This window comes from Phyllostomus hastatus, unplaced genomic scaffold, assembly GCF_019186645.2.
Source record: "Phyllostomus hastatus isolate PE091 unplaced genomic scaffold, TTU_PhHast_1.1 phas_contig_196, whole genome shotgun sequence".
NCBI lineage: Eukaryota > Metazoa > Chordata > Mammalia > Chiroptera > Phyllostomidae > Phyllostomus > Phyllostomus hastatus.
In genome coordinates this window covers 22,685,823-22,707,755 of record NW_025333709.1, presented here as the reverse complement: position 1 = coordinate 22,707,755, position 21,933 = coordinate 22,685,823, and the positions used below count along the sequence as shown (strand labels likewise).

Sequence of the window (21,933 nt, the reverse complement as noted above, 5' to 3'; positions counted from 1 at the left end):
GGACAAGTGGACTGTGTCTGCGCCCCAGGGCCAGCTTCTGTGAAGAGTCCAACCTCCTTTTATGGACAAAGCAGATAAAACTCTGGGCTCTGGGTCCACTTCCCTTTTCAGTTCCCTCTCCTGTTTGTTAAATCATCGCTCTACACAAGCCACAGTTACCAGCAGCTCTCTGATAGCATGCAGCCTCTACTCGGGGGTCCCATTCGCCACCTGAGCTGGTTTTGTGGGTGTGGGCTTCCAGAGCAAGGCTGAGCAGGTGCTAGGGGGCACATCCCCCTAAGACGTGATATTGAAAGTTGCCTGAGGTCTGTGAGAATTTCTTTGCAACTGTAAGAGTTATGGTCTCAGGGATGTTGTCCAGACTGGTACAATGACTACGCTTCCACCACTGCAAGACCCCCAGTTCATTTCATCCCCAAAGCCATTGCTACATTGCTGGCACATAATGTGTAACCCCACCTAGAAAACTGCAGTAGCTGACTAACTGGGCTCCTTGCCTCTACCCTCACCACCCTGCAGTCTGCATTTCATGCAGCAGCCAAGTGAATCTGTTGACACGCTGGGTGGGTGGGGTATGCCATTGCTCGGCCTAGAACCCCGCCACGGCTTCTGATTTCCCAGACTGAAATCCCAAGTCTTTCTAACGGTTTATGCAGCCCCGAGGGAGCTCCCTTTCCATCACCCGCACCCCACCTCACCCCTGGACCTCATGCTACCAGCCTTGGGGCTCTCACTGCTCAGACTGCCCTGGCCTTGCTCGCCGTGGCTCAGGCCTGCCAGGCGCACTCCTGCCCCGGACCACTGCACTCACGGTTCCCTCTGCCAGGCACACTCTTTCCTCAGACCCCCACGTTGCCCCTACTTCAGCTTCTTTAGATCTTTGTCTAAATATCATCTTCCCTCTGAGGATTCTGATCAATCTTTTGAAAAGTTATATTTATCCATAGCATTCATCGCTGTCTGATATGCTTTATTAGTTACTTGCCTATCATTTGTCATCTGTTTCTTTGCCCCTGTTCCATGAGGAAATTTTTTTTTCTGTTTCGTTCATTGCTGTATTTCATGCATAAGAATAGAGTCTAGCATATGGTGGGCATTCAATGAATATGGAATAAATGAATGAGTGTAATTTGTAACATGACATATTTGTGAGTTCATGGAGTGTCTATATGGTACCTCCCTTAAATTAAAATCTTTCTGGGTTTCCTCCTACTTACCCCTTGAGCCCTCCCTCATCAGGCTTCTCAAATGTCTGAAGAGACGTGTCTGTTCTTCCCCACCAGCGAACTGGGTGTTCATGCATGTGGCTACTTATTTAACCATCAACACAGGGTCTGATTCCCAGATAAACTGGAAAAGGAATAATCATGGAACAGCTGAGAGTTCATCCACACTCAATGTCTGTCAAAAGCTTGGTTGAGAAAAATATCCTTTTGGAGAACTACCTGAAAGGCGTACGGTCCAACAGGTCCTCTGGACTCTGGGTCCCCTAAAATCAGCTCCTGGATCATCTCAACCCAAGTGAGGAGCAGTTTGCTTGGACTAGAGCCAGAAAAACTTCTTTTATCGAATTGGACTTCGACATTGTCCCATTTGTCCGTATTGGGAGAACACCATTTGTGAAAATGCACTATTGAGTCTGGGAATATTGTTTAATACCTTACACAATGTCCTTTTAAGGAGAATCAGGAAAACGTTCTCTCAGGGCTCTGCCAGGAATAACATTTTCTTCCTCGCGGAACTGGTTGTATTTCCATCCTTGCACTGACTACTGGGCTCAAGGGTCAGATTTGGGATCCATTGCTTAGCAAGTACCAAAGTCATTTTGTGCATTAAGTCATTGATTCACTAAGCCACTGCCAGCGTGTGCCAGTTCTCACCGATCTGACACAAATGAATACGAATAACAATGTGTAATTTCTTAAAGCTAAACTGGACTATCCTGTAATCTGAGATTATGTTTTTTCTACTTTGTAGTGCTATCAAAAGTTTTTTTTTAATGAAATGATGGTAAAAGTCAATAATAGGAGCCTTTGTTGGCATGTATTATTTTTTGTTTTTTAATGTCCTTACCTGGCAAAGAACATGAGAGCATGCTTCGGCCTGTTCTCAGTGTTTGGGCAATGTTGCTGGCTCAGAAAACCCAAAGTCTAGGAAGCACTGATTCCTTTTTTAAAAATTAAATTGTATATTAAACTTTATTTTGTATTAGCTTTAGGTGTGCAGCATAGCAGTTAGACAACCATATACTTTACAAAGTTTCCCCTTGATATTCCCAGCGGCACCATACACAGTTATTACAACATTATTGACTATGTTCCCTATGCTGTACTTTTTACATCCCCAGGACCATTTTGTAACTACCAACTTGTTCCTTTTTTCCTTTATTTTTACTGTTGGTATTATTACAGATGTGCTCATTTTCTCCTGTCACTACCAATTTGTACTTCTTCACCCCTCCACCGTTTCTCCCGGCCTTCCCAAGTCTCCTCCCGTCTGGCGACCATCAGCGCGTTCCCTGTTTCTGAGTCTGTTTCTGTTTTGTTTGGTTGGTTATTTTGGTCTTTGGATTCTGTATGTAAGTAACACATATGGTATTTGTCGTTCCGTGACCTATTCCCATGAGCAGAACACCCTCTAGGTGAGCCCACGCTGCCCCGAGTGGTGCGACTTCATTCTTCTTTATGGCCAACAAGACTCCACACGTACGTGCGCCACCACTTTTACGGAGCGCTGGTTATAGCTTTACTCCTCGCTGTATTCGACCTCGCTGACATCTCTTCCTTTAGTCCCATTTTCCTATTCACCTGTTTTTAAAATTGTGTTGCTTCGTGTGCATTTAAGTATCATTTCTGGAACGTGACGGACACGAATGAATGAGCGGTTGAGTACTGACTGTGCGAACGTCTGCGTGGCGCGGCCGCCAGCTCCGCGGGGCACCGAACGTTCTTACTCATCCCTTCCAACATTGCCTGCAAGTGCGCAGTGCTTATAATCGACATGTCTCATCTTAATCTCTTGGGAGCCCTGGGAGATGTTATTTCCCCGTTTTCCCTTGTTATATACGTGGAGAAATTGAGGCTGAGTTTTCATAAGGCAGAAACTTATAAAGGACGAATCGGAAATTCAACCTAGATGTCTGTTCTGCTTCCAAGCCTGATTCTTTTCCTCTCTACCATGTCACTGCCTTTTAGAGCGACTGTTTTTGACTGTGCTACTGTACAGAGTTGTGTTGTTGTTTTCTAAGAAAGTACAAGGAGAGCCTGGTCATTTCCTTGGCCTTCAGGATAAATTTCCTTTCTGCAAGGTGTGCTGTGGGAGGGCTGAGCTTTGACTGGGGCTCTCTGGCCACCCTTCAGCCCGGGAGCGTCTTTGAGACAAGTCAAGGTCCCCTTGATCAGCACCTACTGAGAAAATGTGTTTTAGGATAGTCTCCTTTTGATCCCTTTTTCTGTTACATAATGACTCACATTGTGCAACAGCAATGTAGTGGGAGCTTGCCTCATTACTCAGTGATTTCCTTTAACAGTGAAGCTGAGCTAGAGACGTTCGGCCCTCTTCTCATTTTCCTGTTGCTAAATATAAAATGGAAGACGAAGTTCTCCTATTATTCAGGGGAAAGGAATGTAAGCCCTTGAGCGAAGCTTAGGACAAAAAATTAAGGGGGAAGTAAAAAAGTAAAATTCCCTAAGGTTCCTAAAGCGGCAGGTATGTACCACAAAGGGCTCAGGAGTCTTTCAACCAAGAGAGATTTGTTGACTCATCTATGGACTTGACCTAGACACTGGAGTGAAGCAAAGAAATGGGAGACATTGTCCCTGTCTGTCCTCAGGGCCCTTACACTCTTCTAGTTTGGCTTCAACAAACTTTTAATACAGGCCCATCGAGTAAACATTGTAGCCTTTGCAGGCCATTTAGTGCCCATCCCAACTTTTAATTCAACCCCTGTAGTGCAAAATGGCAACAGATAATATGTGGACAAACAGGTATGGCTGTTTCTAGTGAATGTGGACAGAAATCTGAGTTGCATAATTTTATACACAGTATAAAATATTATTTTTTATCTTTTCAATTATTTAAAAATGTCCAAACCACTACATCAAACTAACAGTCTTCTGCACAAAAAAGGACACCATCGACAGAATGGAAGGCTGGAATGGGAGAGAGAGTCTACAAAGCATGTATCTGACAAGGGGTTAATATGTGCTTCTCATCAACACATTAATAACAAGATGGGCCTGACAACTACCATGGTTCTGAGTAGTGGTGAGTATACAGGATAAACTGAAATATTTACAGATCAATGACAGGTCTGGATTCGCTTCAGAATTGTCCCGTAGTTGCGAGATTGGGCACACATTGAGGACTAGTTATAGCTGAGTGATGGGGTTCTTGGAGGTCCACTTTAGTATTTGCATCCCTTTGAAATTCTCCATAATAAATTTAAAGAGAAAAAGCCAGGTGAATGTCAGCCATGAAAATTACCACAGGGTCTGGGCCAGTGTTTTGAGGTGGTGGGGCCCAGAGTGAGGTTGGAATGGGGCAGCCGGAGCTGAGCACAGAAAACTATTCGGGGCCCGCACTGAAAGCAAGATGAGGATGTCTGAGTAGCAAAGGGCAAGCAGCTGCACAGGGTCGGAACCTGGGAGAGAAGTCTGTGGTCCTCTCGGGACCATCACGGCCAGGAGCACAGAACAGCTCTCAGAGGGCAGAGTCAGTGACTGCACCTCAGGGAATGAACCGATTTAGGGCTCGGAAGGAAAGTCTGCAAAACCAGCAAAGGAAATTAGTCCACGTCTCCACCTAGAACGTCTACTTTTGTTTTATTAAATGACAGGAACACACCAAATGTGGAGCTACTTTTCATTCTAGCCACCTAGAGATTTTTTAAGTTTTTTTTTTTTCTCCAGATAAGGTGAACTAATTCAGAACAATGTGTTTTAAGGACACAATCAGGCTCGTCATCTCTGTAAACGGCAACCCGACTTCCCTTTGGAAGTTGCACAATGCTATTTTGAAATGACTTCAGAAGTTTTGTAGACCTGGAGGCAGCTCTTTCTCCTGAGTGCTGGACTCCATTCTGCCCCAGGTTTGGCCCAAACACCAAAGTGGCTTTCACTGGACCCAAGAGGGAGGCAGCTGACAGCTGTCGCTCCCATTTTCTTTTCAAGGATCTGCACAAGGGAGCCAGGTCCAAAGAAACCATTCTCAGCACCACCGGGATGGTGGCCATGCATTGGCCATGGGTGGCCATGCGGTGGCTCCTGTTGGAGGTGCTCACCTCTTTATGGTTGTTTCTCTTCCATGAATCTGAGTAGCCACTGCACTGAGCTTACATGGAGAAGTCTACAGAAGGCATATTATTTTAAATTTTGATTTTCATCTACACAGGACTGTGGTATCTTGCTTTTGATGGCATACTTATTCTACACAAATACAAGGTGCCCTCCCAAACCAGTTTGTTTATAAAAAACTGTATTCTTACATGTTTAACCTTCAGTCATCTTCAAAGTACTCTCTATTTGATGTACTACACTGATGGAGATGATTTTTCTGTTGTTCAAAAGTTTTTGATCTCATTGCCTTTTAGTGCTTCTGCCCTTTTTTGTTTCCCTTCTTCCATATCAGCAAAACGTTTCCCTTTAAGGAGTTTTTTAATCAAGGGAGACAACAACAAGAAGTCACTCGGAGATCAGGTGAATAGGGAAGGTGGGACACAGGGGCTCATGCTGTTTTTGGTCAAAAACTGCTGAACACTCAGTGCAGAGTGGGCAGGTGTGCTTGTAAGTCACCCAACATGCAATGGGCAAATGTGTTGTCTTCAAAAAAAAAAAAAAAGAAAGAAAAAAGAATTCACTGAAGCCAAACACAGCCTCTCACAACGCCAGCTGGTACACTGATACAGATGGGTTCCTAGAAAACTCACCTAGGGGAGGAAGCTCTCCAGAATATAATTCTAGGGTTTTTTGGGTCCTCCCTCATATGCTTGCAGCAAGTGTGGGAGCAGAAGAAACTTTCCTCTAGTCAACATTGCTTTGACTGGTCTAATGATTAAATTTACATTAGAAATGTAAATAAGAGAAAATAAATTTAATTCCATACATACACATGGAAATCCACATACACGAGAGGTTCAGACACCAGGAAAATGAGATATGTGACATCCTGAGCCTTGGGGCTTTAGAGGGTCATTGCAGGACAATAAGAAGAGCAGATTCTGAGTATTTAGCCGCTAGCCTGCCAAATAGAGAGGTCAAATAAAGGTTAATCTCTTATCTCTGATAATCTCTTATCATGCAAGGCCCTCTTACTCTTCTAGGCAGTGAGGGAAGCGCAGAAGTTTCTTGTGAGTCTGCCAGATCTTGATTACATTCAGCTCAAAATAGTTCGCATGCCAAAGTGAGACACTTGGGGGAGGCCTGTTCTGAACGCCTATGCAAGAGTGTACAAAGGGATGATGCAGGGAAATGACAGGCTCCCAAAGTGTTTTAAACAAAGATGTTAGGACTTTGAACTGGACCCTTTGGTCTCGAGGGAAACCATCTAAAAAGGGCTTCCCAGAACCGCCCGATCACAGCCGAAGACTTCCGCTGCGCAGTGCAGCGCCCTCTACTGCCACGGTCTCTTCACAGGTGTCCTTCCCCTGTCGCCAGAGTCTGAGATTGGGACTGCACCGTTTCTTACCGGTATCCAGACAAGTGCCTGGCTCATAGCCATCTCCAGACAAGATTCAGTCGGTGGACATATGAATGAACACGGACACATGCATTTGATCCTGTAACACCCTATGAGTTACCAATGTCATGAAATAACAGCATTTTCCCATAATCGCCTGTTTGAGGAAAATCAATGAGGTAAATAAATGAGAGGTACCTCCAGTGTTTCTTAAAGAGGAATCGCTGTTATTTCGTAGACCATAGAGAAAAAAGAAAAACTGGCCTGCATTTCCTCTGGCAAGTCAGTCCCTCAGTCCTAACTTGGGATTTGGTCTTTCACGGCATCAAGAGGAAATGGGCCGCCAGTTCTACGCTCCAACTGGGAGATCCTCCCCGAGCAAGTTTAGCTACCAGAATGCACAGGGGGCCCAGGGGGCCGCTATACAGCCTTCCCTCCTGGTCACGCCTCCCTCCCCTGTGAAAATGTGCTCCCAGGCACCTGCAGGTCCTGTGGCCTGCCCTGCAGGTCCCCAGTTGCAGTGCCCACCCCTTCAGGCTGCAAGGTAAAGCAGGGTATGAACGCAAGGCCGCTCTTCCGTACAAAGTGTTTGTCCACAATTTACATTAAGTGTTGTACATTCTATGGCATTGGACCAAGGTATAAAGACATGCATTCACTATTACAATATCATACAGAGAATTTTTTTTACTGCCCTAACAATTCTGTGCTCTGCTTATTCATTCCTCTCCCCTCACTAATCCCTGATCACCAGGGATCTTTTCCCTGTCTGTGCAGTTCAGGGGACGATGCATCCGTGCAGGTGGGGACATCAGCCGTGATGAAGACCACTGTTGTGGAGGAGGTTGGTAACAGGGGAGGCTGTGCATGCACAGGGGAGATCTCCCTACCTTCCTCTCCAAGTTTCTGTGCACCTGGAAATGCCCTAAAAACAAGCTTAAAAAATAATGAAATTTGAGATGGAGATGTGAGGTGACTTGACCAAGGCCGCAGAGCCGATTTATTACAGCAGGCCAACATTAGAACCCAGGGGGGGCCTTACACACCACAAACTATGCCACCCTGAATCCCGTAATAAAAGTCACGAAATACTGTGTGTGAGCATCCACGGTGTGCTATTTCTTGGAAATACAAGTGAGAAATAAGTCGGGGGAATCGCCTCTAGGTTCAATGGCTCACCTGTTTACCTGCTCACCTGAGTGGCAGAGGAGTGGGGTCTGTCCTGAGGTTTACATCTGGATCCTGGTCCCCGCCACTCCCCGGAAACACCACCCCCCCAGCACCTGTACACCTTTGCTAATGCTGTGCTCTGTGCCCGGAAGACTTTCTACTCTATCTTCAGAGGCTACTCACTTCCAAAGGTGAAGATCTCACTCATCACCTGTTCTGGGAGGCTTTCTCTGGGCAGAATGACTCTCTCACACACGTCTGACCTCTGAGTACTTTGCAAAACTCTATTATAGAATTTGTAAGTGTGACCATTATTATCACTAGCCGTCCAATTAGACCGCAAGCTCCACAACGGCAGAACTGGATCTCAATCCCTTCTGCATTTTCAGAAGGAACTCAGTGATGGGGTACAGTTTACATGCTCAGAAAACCAGAGAGGACACAGATCTACTGTTTCTTTTTATCCAGAGTACAGTTTGATACTTGAAGACATTATAACCCAAAATACATACAGCTTCTGCAATGAAGTGGCTGATGGAATATACTGAATATTGTAGATTTAAGAGTTCTGGTAAGGCACAAGCTATGTATGACTAAGATATAAAACCATTTTTTCCTTTACATTAGAAAAACGACTGTCAACAATGTTATAATTTTTCATTGTTCTGAAACACTTCATAACCATTTCAGTTAACAGTAAGAATAATAATGGGCAATCATTTGCTTGAAAAATAGAAAATCACATGAAATACATGAAGCACAGAGAGAACAGCAGGCCCCCGCCTCACGCGTGATCAGTCAGCGGGAGTCGTTTGGAAGGCTGAAAGGCCAACAGTGAGGAGGAGGGTAGAAGGCACGGGCTAAAGTAATAAACCTGAAAAAGAAAATCTGTTATAGAAAAGTCTGGTTTTAGATTTTGATTATGTACACACAAGGCAAAAAAATATCAAAGTCAGGTAGATAGTTATTTATCATCCTTGCTGCCTCAGGAACAAGAATTAACTTGTGAGAGAGCAAAAAATCATACAATAAAGTACTGTGCAAGTTTCAAATAGCCAACTGCTTGATTCAGGATTTAAAGAGATAAAACGAATGCTAATGCATCTGAACAAAGATGCTTAAGCCGATTTTTCCTAGTACATGTATAATATGCAATGGTGTACTGTAACTAAAAGGGTTTGGATTAAAAAACATTATCTTTTTAAAGTATCTTTTGCTCCTTTTCACAGGTTTCTATAAATTACATTTTCCCTAAACATGAACATAACATTTGGTCTGCTCGTTTATTTTACTTGATAAGCAGTATGATAGAAATGTAAACACTGTGTGGTCCAAAGTAGGTTTACAGTTGTGAGTACACGAAACACAAAGTTTATTCTTGGATTATTGGTTATGACTCACTGTATTATGTTCCACACACACAACTGTTAACTGACAACCTACTCTGCCCGCCCTGGATACATACGGGAGCACCTCAGAGATACTCAATTTCAGCTCCAGACTACCACCACAAAGCAAGTATAGCAATGAAACCAGTTGCAATCTTTTTGCTGGTGGAGGTCTCGCCTTCAGTCTGTAAAAACACAACCCTTGCGAACCCAGTACAGCGAAGCGCAGTAGAACGAGGCGCACCTGCACACGGGAGAAGGCAGAGTCCAACACAAGACCACCCCGTATTTAGTGACTGTGTAGACGTCCTGGCTATTCCAGTTATTCATAAAGAGAATCATAGAGAAAACGTACATTTGTCATTTATTCTAATTAAAGCATAGTCATAATATATTTTTATATCTTCATTTTTAAAAATTCTGATAATGCCAAGGGTCGACCTTTTTAGTAGGAATGTTGGTTTGTTAGGCTTGCCCATCTCTTCTGCTTTTACGTTAAAGATCACACATAAAACAATGAGGAATGTAGATCTTTAAAAAAGCTTAAGTGCTTGTAGTGACAGTTTAAATTATCTGGCCCTCATGAATAATGCTGAACAAATCAAGTTCCACTTCATTGTTGGTAAGTGGAATTGCGCCCAACGCTGGAATATTTTACTCCGCCTTTGCTTGGAGGTTGTATTTTTGTGGCTGGAAAAAATATTCTTCAAGAGCAGCGACTAGTTCATTTAGCTCTTTCTTCAGCTGCTCAGGATCACTGAAAAATAAGGGGGGAAATCCCGGATTAGTAGATTACTCCAAAGCATATTTTAAGCAAGCAACAGAGAAACACAACCTTAAGAGAGCTCAGACAAAACAGAACTCCAGTGACTTCAGCCTCTGTTGATGTAGACCAAAAAAAAAAAAAAAAAAAAAAAAATTCCCATGAGACAATATCCATTATTTTCCCTAAAGTTTTCCCCAAAGTCTCAAGCATAAACAGAAAATCAACCTCCTGCAGTCCTCAAAAGAACTCTTAAGAAACACAATTTTTTGGCCTAGCATTCCCTCGGCCACATCTGCACTCAACAGTGCAGAGACAACTCGCACGGTTCCAGTTGTCCCTAAGTCCGGAACCTCACAGACGAGGTCGGTTCCGTCCTCAGCCTCCCAGGGTAAGAAAGTTCCTGATCCTGTTTTCCCTCAGGCTGCTGGGAGCTAAGCGGCAGAGGCAGCTGCAAAGCCTTCCCAGCTCTGACAGAAGTGGGGAGCCTGCTAGCAGGCCTGCTCAGCACACACCAGCAACTCAGACCTCCTGGGTTTTTCTCCATTGTCCTACCTGTAGAACAAAGAGGCCACAGCTGAAATATAACTGAGAATCTGGGGAGCCAGATTCCTCCAACGAAATCAAGTTTTCAAAAACATTCATATGTAAATGCTGGAAGGCATGGGACAGATAAAAAGGACTTGTAATTAGACAAGTTTCCAGCAGCTCCTGTGTTGGGCCACCAGCGTGGAGTGAGTTACTGTAAGAACTAAACCAAAAAGCTGATGTAAACAACTGAATCCTTCCATTCAAAATTGCATTACTTCCTATTTGACCATATTTAACATATGCAAACTTTATTTTAATGGAAATGGCAATTCTTGTAATTGGTTGAGACCATTTTTACATGGTGAAAGTTAAGCAGTACAACAAAAACAATCCATTTATTATATTTTATGAACCCACTTTATTCATTCTGGCTCTACTGGTTACTAGGGGGTGCCCTTGGGCAAGTGGCTTAGCCTCTGGAAGGCCCAGATTCCTCCTCTGTGAAACTGGGATAGAGACTTGACCCTTCCCAAGGAGATGTTGTATAGACTGAGAGAAATTACATAAAACAATTAGGACACAACCTGGCCCAAAAACCTCAATAAATGGAGCTCTCATTACAATTATTTTTACCCCCACTGGTAACATATGAAGTAATTATGCTTTATAAGTACATAGGAACCACACAGGTCTTCCCCCCCGCCCCCAGCCCGTAAGTATGCTCTGAAGAAAAAAAACAATTCTCAAAGGCACATAACTAGTAATCATTGTGTTTTTTTTTCAACCACATACCTAAAATTGAAACTTGACAGTAAATTTATTATATCTACAGACACAAATCTGTATGTCTATATATAGAGAGATGTATCTATATATAGCTCCTACTGGTTTGTTTGTTCAAATACTGCCTGATACAACTATTATTTAAACCTTTGATAGTAAGAGAATGTCCTTGTTCTTAGGAATGCATATTGAAGTCCGTGACTTACTTCAAATGGCTCAGGGCGAATACACACACACACACACACACACACACACACACACACACACACACGGTGAGAAAGAGCAAATATCATACAATGCTAATTCTAGGGGTGGGGGTGGGCAAATTAGGGCTTTCTGGCCTGTTACGGTAACCAGGTAACCACGGTTTTACTGGAGCACTGCCACAGGCATCCCTTCAGGTACTGGCTGTTTTCTCTCTGCAGCAGCGGGGCTGAGCAGCTGTGCAGAGACCACACGGCCTGTAAACCCGAAAATATTTACTGTCTAGCTCTTTACAGGCAAAGCTCGCCAACTCCCGGTCTCAGTAAGGGCACGTGACATTCCCCTACATTGTTTCAACATTTCTGTAGGTTTGAAATTTTCCGAAATAAAAACTAAAGACAGCAACACCGACACAAGTATTTTTTAAAAGGCAGAACTTAAAAAATAAGGGGGTTGCATTCTAAAGGATTAGGGTCGTGAAATTCTAGGTGTAAACGAAACTCACGACCCGACTCCGTAGGATCTACAGTTATCAGAAAACAGAAACCTCAAGGGTGGCTTCACTGGGCCCGCACGGCGGGCGCACTGGCACCTGGCTTCAGCCCTGACGGCACATCCAGGGACGGCTTCCTGCTTCATGTTGCATTTAATGTTGATAAAAGCAAGCCAGGATCTTCAATACAATCCTTAAACATTCTTAAACATTCAATAGTATTGTTATTATAAAGGAAACTTTTCTGAAATGTTAGGCGCATTTTCACAGGCTAATGAAAAGGAGAAGACAAATATACACAGGAAACCTTTATAAATTGGACTAATGTCGATCTGTTTTCAAAAGAGTAGGACAGACATAAAAACACTGAGTGAGAATAAGAATGACAAAGAGGTCAATAGACAACCACACTCAATATACTAGCAAATAGCTTGCTACTTAACACACCTGGAAACACACTTGCACAGTATTCAGTAAGACACTGGTAATTCAAAACGCTTAGAAAATAAGCTGTTTTATCTGGTTAAGTTGCTACCTAGTTGAGTTTTTGCCCTTTAAGCACAAAAAGGTTTTGAATGGGAATCTGGAACGAAATATTATTACATAGTCCCATGACTTAGAAAATATATTTGAGTATCTTGACGTTTGAGACCTATAGTCATGACTGCTCTGGAACTGTTATGCAGAAGCCTCAGGACCACTGGGTGCGGAATGCTACTTCACTTACAATAAACTCCCGGAGTGGTGACATTCTGAGTTCTTGTTTCCGTGTTGCTAGTTTTGTTTTGCTTTAGTATTTTTTTTCTAGTTTTGTTTTGCTTTGGAATTTTTGCTTTGCTATCATCACTCACTTCCCTGTCTAAGAACAGTCTGACCCTAACATTTGTTTCCCTACCCCACTAATTTGCTACCTTTTAGTTGCTATCGCCTCGCAATTTAAGTTGCTCAGTAAATTTCCTCTGCCTCTATTTCCACATCGTGCAAATTTGATTCAAAACCAGAAAACCCCTTGTACAAGCAAAACTTCAGTATACAAATGTTGTAACAACTACCTGGGTGTAAGCTGTCTGTTACAGTAGCCATTAGCCACATGGGGCCACAGAGCATTCAAAATGTGCCTGGCCGCAACCAAGAAACTGACTTTTTAATTTCATTTAAATCTGACAGATTGAAGTTCAAATTTAAAAACTGACACTCAATTCAGTTGTTGGAAAATTTAAGTATGACTGGAACAACTAGGGCATCAAAATCTACTTTTTCAACTGTGGATTTTGTGAAATCTAAATATCAAGTATTTTTTTAAATTGGCATTTGAACTGAGATACATGGTAAGCTGTAAGACACCAAATGGATTTTGAAGACTTCGTGTGACAAAAATGTAAAATATGTCATTAATAATTTTTGTTATGGATTACATATTGTAATGATGACATTTAAATATGCTAAGTCAAATAACATATTGTTACAACTAATTTTACCTGTTTCTATGCACTAGTAGGACATTTAAATTGCATATGTGGCTCACATTTTATTTCTATTGGATGGAGTTGACTTCGCCTTAAAATTTTTTCCCCAGTTCTTAACTGTAATCTAAATAGACAAGTGCTAGTTAGCTATAGGTTAGGTGGGTACGCCAGCAGCACATTTACACATGCGAACCGAAACACACACCATAGCTGTTAAAGTTCAAAATGGCCCTGTCTGGCGTAGCTCAGTGGATTGAGCGCGGGCTGGGAACCAAAGTGTCCCAGGTTCGATTCCCAGCCAGGGTACATGCCTGGGTTGCAGGCCATAACCCCCAGCAACCACACATTGACGTTTCTCTCTCTCTCTCTCTCTCCCTCCCTTCCCTCTCTAAAAATAAATAAATAAAAAAATCTTTAAAAAAACCATACATAAAGTACTTAAAAAAAAAAAGTTCAAAATGTCCCAGTTGTTGGACAGTGACCAACCCATCCCTTCCCCACAGTCACAGAGACGGGACCCCGAAGCTACCGGACCCCCAGTTCTGCGGTGCAAGGCCTGTTTTTGATATTGGCTTTTCTTTAAGAAAAGTTGGGAGAGAAAGAGAAGTGAATAATGATGATGAAAGTGAACGCGCTTGTCCCTGGAGGCTTCAGGCAGCTGTCAATGTCACAGTGTTGCTGGAGGTCCTGAAACAACCTTCCTGATTACACGACACACTGGGAAGACGACATGTTTCACTTAGCATTTGCACAGAACCACGTAGGAAGCTTAGGGACAAAAAACCACAGCAGCTGCCATCTGGTCTTACCTATTTCCCGGCGGGGCGCACAATTCCGTATAGTACTTGATTTTGGGCTCTGTCCCACTGGTCCGCATGGTGGCCACGCAACCGTTAACAAAGGTAAAGGTGATCATTTGGCTGCTTTTACTAGTAGGAAGAACCTAGTAGGAAGAATGAATTATACATGTTCTACATTTAAATAGTAACAGGAACTCTTCTGGCCTAAGTAATAGTTTCCCCTGGATGAGCATGAAAATATATGCCAAACAAATTCACTGGTGCAGAAAGAAGAACATCTTTGAGAAAAATCTGGAAAGGTACTCCATATAAATGACATACTGGATAATGATAATCAGGAAATTTGTGAAAATTAGGTAATTTTGTTTATTAAGCTTTTTAACCTCCTTTGTTCTGTTCATTAAAACTGCTAAAGCTTTACTAAAATTGAAATACATCATTGCACAGGAAACTGATTTAAATAGATTAATAATGCATTCCAAAAATAGAAAAAGAACAACACTAGATCTTCTTCAACTTTGCAGAAGAAGTCTATGAACAAATAGAAGATACAGCTTCTGGCAGGTGTGTTCACGCTCTGGAAACCCTGCTAACGTGACAGAAGCATGAAAACAACACCCACACGAGGGCAAAGAGGAAAGCAGGAAACAGCAGTGCATGGGGCTGCCAGCCCATCCGGGAAGTCAGGAGACAGATGGAGGAGCAGAACTGACCTGCTGGAACACAGGACGACAGCTGAGCACCTGCAGGCGACAGACAAGGTGTTCCACAGAACCCTGGCCAAGCTCACTACCTGGAGGCACCAGGTAATGCAAAGGGCAGGGGAGAGGCGAAAGCAGTGTTTTAAAGTAGTTATCAGGCCCTCTCAGATCCTCACCCTCTGACAACACAATCAGGCAACCAGCTCATAGAAGATGGTTTAATTGTCTGGTGTCACAGAACCAGAAAGTCTCAGGAGCTGAGAACACCAGGCTCGATGGAGGGTAGCGTATAGTGCAAACAGAAATTAGGTTAGCGTCCACAGTGAATGCTAGCCCCCCTCTTCCCATGCCCCCAGGACCTCTCCACCCTTAAAGGGCCTCAGCATCCAATGCATGGCCCTCAAGCAAGAGATCAGGATGAAAGCTAGGCTTCCCCAGATGGGGCCCCCATACAAAAGTTCATTTGCTATCCTACCTCCCCGGAGTGAAGTCTGCCAGATGACAAGGCTTGTGCCTACACACAGAGGTTCCAATCAGCTTTTCAGTGCCCGAAGGACAATTAAAGTTTACTAGGCTTTGGAGAAAAGATAACAAATGAAAGACAGAGTTCAAAACAAACAAATTAAAAAAATAAAAAGAACTTGGAGGAAATAAAGAATAAAGACAATACAAAGCAAAAAAAAGACCTACATTTTTAAAAAAGCCATAATTACTATCCTTAAAAGCATTCAGATATTATACACATGAAAGGAGAATAGGATTACCATTATTAGTAAATTAGATCATAAGAGCTGAAATCCGTAGTCAACAGAAGCATGGAGAAAGTCTCCCAAAAAGTAGGACAAGGAAACACAGATGGGCGATGGGAAGGAACGAAACCCAGGAAGTAAAACACTTGTCCTGGAGAGCTGGCATCTCACTACAAACTCGTAGAGACAGGCAGCACAGAGAACGCAGGGGAACAGGTTATTTGGAAAACCACCATCCAGCCATGCAGCTTCCTCCTCTGATGCAAAAATCAAGAAAATTTCTCAAAACTAAAAGAAGTGACTGTGCAGACCAACAAAGATCAACCAAGTATTTAGGAAAAGGAATTTAGAAAAAAGAGACCCACGTGGAAGTATGTCCCTGACATTTCAGAATCCCGAGTTCCCAAACCCTCCCGCAGAGACAGGAACAAGGCATGAGAAGGACTGAGACGGGTGCCCTCAGCACCCCGTGTGCAGCACACGGCCGGCCTCAGCTCCTTCCCGCACGGATGAGTGGACGAGCGAGTGCATGAATGCTCAATGGCGACACGGGATGCCGGCCAACCATGGAGCAAGGCTTTCAAAACCGAGGCCATGAAGTCCGAGGGCAGAATGAGACATTTTCAGATCTACATGTCTCAGATTTACCTCCCATTCCCTTTTTCTTGGGAAGTTCCTAGAGGGTGAGATTAAGGAAAATGAATGCAGAAGGAGGAAGTCATGGGGTCCCAGAGCAAGGGACCCAACCCTGGTGAGTAGGGAAGGGACCAGGAGGGAGGCTGCTGGAAACAACACAGAACCAACCAACGGGCCAAATCCTTGGACCCGCGGAAACCCTACTGAGCGGCGTATGGAAGACGGGGGAAGGACTGGTGATAGTTACACAGAGACCTAAGCACTGGAAAGAACGAAGGGACAATTAACGACGGGGAAAACCATTCTTCACACAAATGAGAGGAACCTAATCAGAGTACATGGCTGAGCTCAGCAGGAAACACCGAAGTCACCCGAAGTCACAGGATATAAGTGCCTTGTGAGGACAGGAGAGAAAGGGGAAGGGTGAATGCTGTAAGTGCAAGAACTAAACCCTGATCTCCGTGACAGAAAACTAATAAAGTCTGAGAGCTTGTAAGTCAAAACACCACCCCATCAGCACGTTATTTAGAAAGCGGGTGGTAAAGGCAGGGAGGAAAACAGAGGGAAGGCGGTTGTCGGCGGTGTGATAAAGATGGCAGTGGTCCTGCACCCAGTTCCAACTATGGGTAGGATGGGGGGGTGGTTCCCCACACAACCGAGTGATTCTCCCATACCACCCAGTGTCCTACAGTTAAACCCAATTTTGACACGTCTACCTGAGACAGAACCAGGTTCCACAGGTTAATGGCTCAGTCCTGCAAAACTGCCCCTCCCCCCTTCAGATGCCAGTGGTAGGACCAGGTTGTCACCTGTGCTTCTAACTACCTTTGCATTGGAGGTTCCAAAGACCTCCTCCTTGGGTTTGATTAATTTGCTACAGCAGCTCGCTAAACTCAAACATATTACAGACTAGTTCACAGATTTTTTTATAAAATGGTGTAACTCAGGAACAGCCAGATAGAAGAGACACACAGGGCAGTGTATGGGGAAAAAGCAGGGAGCTCCCATGCCCTCTATGAGCTTGCAACTCTGCCCAAACCTTTCTCCAAACCCCGTCCCTTTGGATTTACAGGGAGGCTTAGTTACAAGCGCGTGGTGGATTAAATCACTGGCTATTGGTGATTAAGCTCAATCTCCACCCCCTTTCCCCTCCCCAGAAGGCTGGGTGGGGCTGAGAGTTCTGACTCTCTAATCACCTGGTTGGTTTTCCAGCCAACCAGACCCCTCCTTAGGTGCTTTCCAAAAGTCACCCTATCAACACAAGACACCTTTATGCTCTCATCACTTAATTCTAAGGGTTTTAGGAGCTCTGTGCCAGAAAAGGGGATGAAGATCAAATATGTACTTCTTAGTATAAATCACAGTATCATTTTCTCTGCCCTGGCTGTTGTGGCTCAGTGGATTGACTGCTGGCCTGTGAACCAAAAGGTCACAGGTTCAATTCCCAGTCAGGGCACATGCCTGGGTTGTGGGACAGGTCCCCAGTTGGGGGCCTGTGAGAGGCAACCGATCAATGTATCTCTCACACACTGATGTTTTTCTCCCTCTTTCTCCCTCCCTTCCCCTCTAAGAGTAAATAAATAAAATATTTAAAAATAAATAAATAAGTCATAGTATCACAGTGATATATGCTAAGCTTTTTACAGCGTAATAGTAGGTAAATAGAGGAGTCTGACGAAAGTGGACCTCACTTACAGCTTTGTTGTCGGGCTGGCTGTCATCGTAGCCAGTGGTGAGGTCCCTGATGCCAGAAATTTCAAATTTGCCACAGGTTTTTGGGTAATTATTCTTCCCATCGTAGTTTCTAAGGTTTTCAAATAATTTTTTAATGGTGTTTGGATCATGGCAGATGAAATACGAAGCTTTGGTAATATGGTAACCGTACCTGTCAAAACAAATCCAAATACAGGCCAAGTGAGGAACACGCGATTCTGCACAGTGGATCCAGGATAGGCAGCAGCCAGTAAGTACATTCTGCATCAGTTGCCAAAACAAATGACCAGGACTAGCTCCAGAGCACTGATGTAGCATGAAAAAAGAGGTGCAGCAATTCACCCCAGGGATCACCAAGCCGCTGCCCTGCCCTCAGCCTCTGTGTGTGGGCAAAAACTCTGCTGGGGTGCAGCCACGCCACGCCCACGGCATTATGCTCTGGGTCTGGCTGCTTCTGTACCAGAAAGGCAGAGTTGAATGATTTCCATAAAGACTAAATAGATGTTTCACGGACACATTTCATCTTTTTGTGCCTCACTTAAAATCATATCCTGCAACTAATGTTCTCATTTGGTAAAGACTAATGCCATCAGAAATGGTAATTACTAGTAAGTGGTTAAGTATCAAAAGGAAAAGATAACCTCTTGTTTTACTTTCATAAGAAATAGCACTGATAACTAAGGGAAGAGCATTAGAAAGACTATTAGTATCTCACACGAGAGAACATAACACATTTAAGACATGACCACACGTGGTGATGCATGTTACTTAGACGTACCGTGGTGGTCATGTAGCAATATACACATGCATCAAATTATGACGTTGTACTCATGAAACTAATCAAAACACATTCCTTCAATTAAATAGAGTTGATAGACACTTACTCAACATAGATGGCCTTCAGCTGCTGAGACAAAGACAAATTTTTGGTTGCGAGAAAGCTGGCCAACTCGGCGGTTATGACAGCTGCACTGACTCCATCTTTGTCCAAAACAAAAGGGCAGCACATGTATCCTGCAGAAACACGTGTCAGATACACATGCTTAGGAGTGGGTTCCTTTATAACAGGGGTCCCCAACCCGATACCTGGTCTGTGGCCCAGTCGGAAACAGGCCGCACAGCAGGAGGTGAGTGGCGGGCCAGCAAGAGAAGGTCCATCCTGGTCCCCATCACTCGCTCACATTACTGCCTGAGCTCATTTGATCCCCACCCTCCCAACCCCCCACCCATGGAAAAATTGTCTTCCACGAAACTGGTCCCTGGTGCCAAAAAGGTTGGGAACCGCTGCTTGACAACACTGTGCACGCACATATCTATATGCATCCAATTGCGTAAGAGGTTGTACAGTATGAGCATGTGGATTCTTCTCATTCACCGTTACTATATTTACGAATCTAGCCTGGCACTTAGCACACGCCGGGCCTTCAGGAAGTGTTTGTTGAATGGCCTGTAAGGAGAGGCTTCCTCCTAGACAAGTGTGCTCATCTCCAAGGTGCAGCCCAAATTCCTCCAGCTCCCACAAAATTGTTCCCCATTGTTCCAGCCAGGGCTTATTCTGTTCTCAGAATCCCCGGAGTTCTTGTGAGTTATATTATTCATCTTGATACCTGGCCTATCCTCTTTTGTGTGGTTATTTAACTAAATCTTTCAAAGCTGCTGTAGGCTAAGGTCAGTGTCCATTTCTCTCAGGATCACTGTAGTCAATGTGGGATACATATTTGATAAACCAACATAAACATTTCTTAAAAATAAAAATCTATAGAAAGACAAGACTGCCAATTGTAACCACAAAAGAGCAAAGCTGAGCAACTGCACTGCATTTGATAAATTACATATTACGTGCACTGCAGGCAATAAGACAGGTGAATCACAAGAATACATATTATAGAGTAAGTGTAATGTGTCAAAGCTGTTACTAAATGAATAGCTAAAACACCCCCAGCACCACCATCTGAATTTTGGGTTTCTGTAGCTCGCTCTCATTTCTGCTTTCTCCTACTGACAGTCTAAGACATGTGTTTTTTCAGTCCTTCTGGCTGGGCTTGGGGTCCTCCTTTCAGTAGACAATGGCTTTCATGAAGGAACATTCTCCTTTCCCCTGAACAGACCTCCACAGAGCACTTTCAGAGGCGGAACAAACTATATTAGGCCTGGATATTAATACCACAGTTGAGGAAACATCACAACTCCCCAAATATGTGGATTCTTGATCGACCAGCAGCCACGCGCAGAACACCACTGTTTTAAATCGCCTGGGGAAAGGATTCACTTGCTGACATTAGTGGCTTGTTTACTTGCCAGATATTCTTTTTAGCTGAAAACAAACTGAGATGCCAATAAAGGTAGGAAGTTCAAGGCTCTGTGAATGCCACAGAAGCAAAGCGAACTGTGTGCTGCTGTTTCACACTGATTCTTTGAACCCAAATCCAAACCCACCCCTTTCCCCCTGTACTTGCATTCTGCATATTAATGAAGTCTATGCTCACTGCTCCTTACCGATAGCTTCTTCAAATGCAAATAAGACGTTTTTCCCCTGGTCTATTAGCTGTTTGGCTCGGTTTCCCATCCACTTAAAGCCAGTTAGTGTTTCCTGAAGGGATAATCCAAAACAGAGAGATGTGCCTTAGACCTTCTACAGAGCGAAGGGAAGGGGAAAGCCCACGTCCCCGGACGCCTTACCTCAAAGTGAAAACCCTCCTTTAAGGCGATGGCCCGCAAGATTTTGGAGGACACGGTGCTGGACAACATGTATGTGTCTTTGAGGGCACTGGGATCTTGGTTCTTTTCTTTCCAAGAAGTGAAGAGCCACCAGCCCAAGAGGGCCCCCAGCTCATTGCCTGAGAACACTCTCCATTCACCACTGGAAGACAAAGCAAGCCATACCCTGCTGTGATCTTCAGGGGTGGGGGGTGGGCACTGGGATGGAGGGGCACTGGGAGTCGCTGGCACAGACAATTAGGCCAAACATGGCTGCAAGCAGTTTCTGGGGGAACTGTTCTTATTATTTCATATTTAAACAACTGGCCAGCAATCTGACTGTCACTTCGCAAAAATGTGAGCAGCTCCCACGTCTCAGCCGGTTTACCTAGATAGACACCCAGTCTTTGAGGGGCATGTAAAATAAGCATGTCAGGGATGACATATAACTCGCCTTCTCTTAGTCTTCAGCAACGGCTGGTTTTAAATGTCACAGAACTGCGGTGATCCCCTAGTATAACAATAGCGTGTGTATCTTAATTTTGGGTCAGCACGGCTAGTTCTGAGAGGGCAGAGCTTCCCCCTCCCAGAGACCGGGCTTGGAGCTACGGCGAGGAGCGCGCCAGAGACACAGTGCGATTCACTTCCTCTCTGGTTCACGTGGCTAGAGTACAGCTCCCATTTCAGCATGATTCCCCTCAGCCTAATTTTCTAAAAACGGATACAGAATTGAACTGTTTGATGGTAATCTAAAGCCCTAACTCTTTGGTAACACTCCACCACCCCCCAAACCTCACGTATGCCGTTTGACACCAGAAACTCCTTGGACCCTGCTGACCTTTCCACGCCGCCCCCCACCTACCTACCTGCCACTCCTCTGCCCAAACTCGACAGTCAAGCTTGCCTTAGACACTGTGTCAGTAGTCCACAGCTACTCCTCTCTCGTCTGCTCAATGCGAATTCAACGTTTCCCTGGAGGCCCAGCTTCTTACCAAACCCACCGGCAAGTACAGAACTATAAAGCCGGCAGTAAGCCAAGTACTCTGCGCCCGTCAGGCACTGAGTCATTAATATTAATGCAATCAGTGACAAAGTGAGGGACGATAACAGACAGTAATTTCAATCCCAGGTTCGTACTGGGCTGGTGTAATCTGCATTAGGCCT

The 21,933-nt window shown here is 44.2% G+C and overlaps 1 protein-coding gene across 1 annotated transcript in view; it reads right to left on the bottom strand.

Moving 5' to 3' along the window:
- Nucleotides 1–9,574: 9,574 nt before the first annotated feature.
- Nucleotides 9,575–21,933, bottom strand: part of PGM2 (phosphoglucomutase 2) — a 28,749-nt gene continuing 16,390 nt past the window's right edge. Inside the window, exons 9-14 of the mRNA XM_045834356.1 lie at nucleotides 20,752–20,932; nucleotides 20,569–20,662; nucleotides 18,957–19,086; nucleotides 18,055–18,244; nucleotides 14,283–14,416; nucleotides 9,575–9,990 (exon numbers count right to left, since the gene is read on the bottom strand). Coding sequence (XP_045690312.1) covers nucleotides 9,888–9,990; nucleotides 14,283–14,416; nucleotides 18,055–18,244; nucleotides 18,957–19,086; nucleotides 20,569–20,662; nucleotides 20,752–20,932 — 832 coding nt within the window. The 3' untranslated portion in view covers nucleotides 9,575–9,887. The remainder of the gene's footprint in view (nucleotides 9,991–14,282; nucleotides 14,417–18,054; nucleotides 18,245–18,956; nucleotides 19,087–20,568; nucleotides 20,663–20,751; nucleotides 20,933–21,933) is intronic.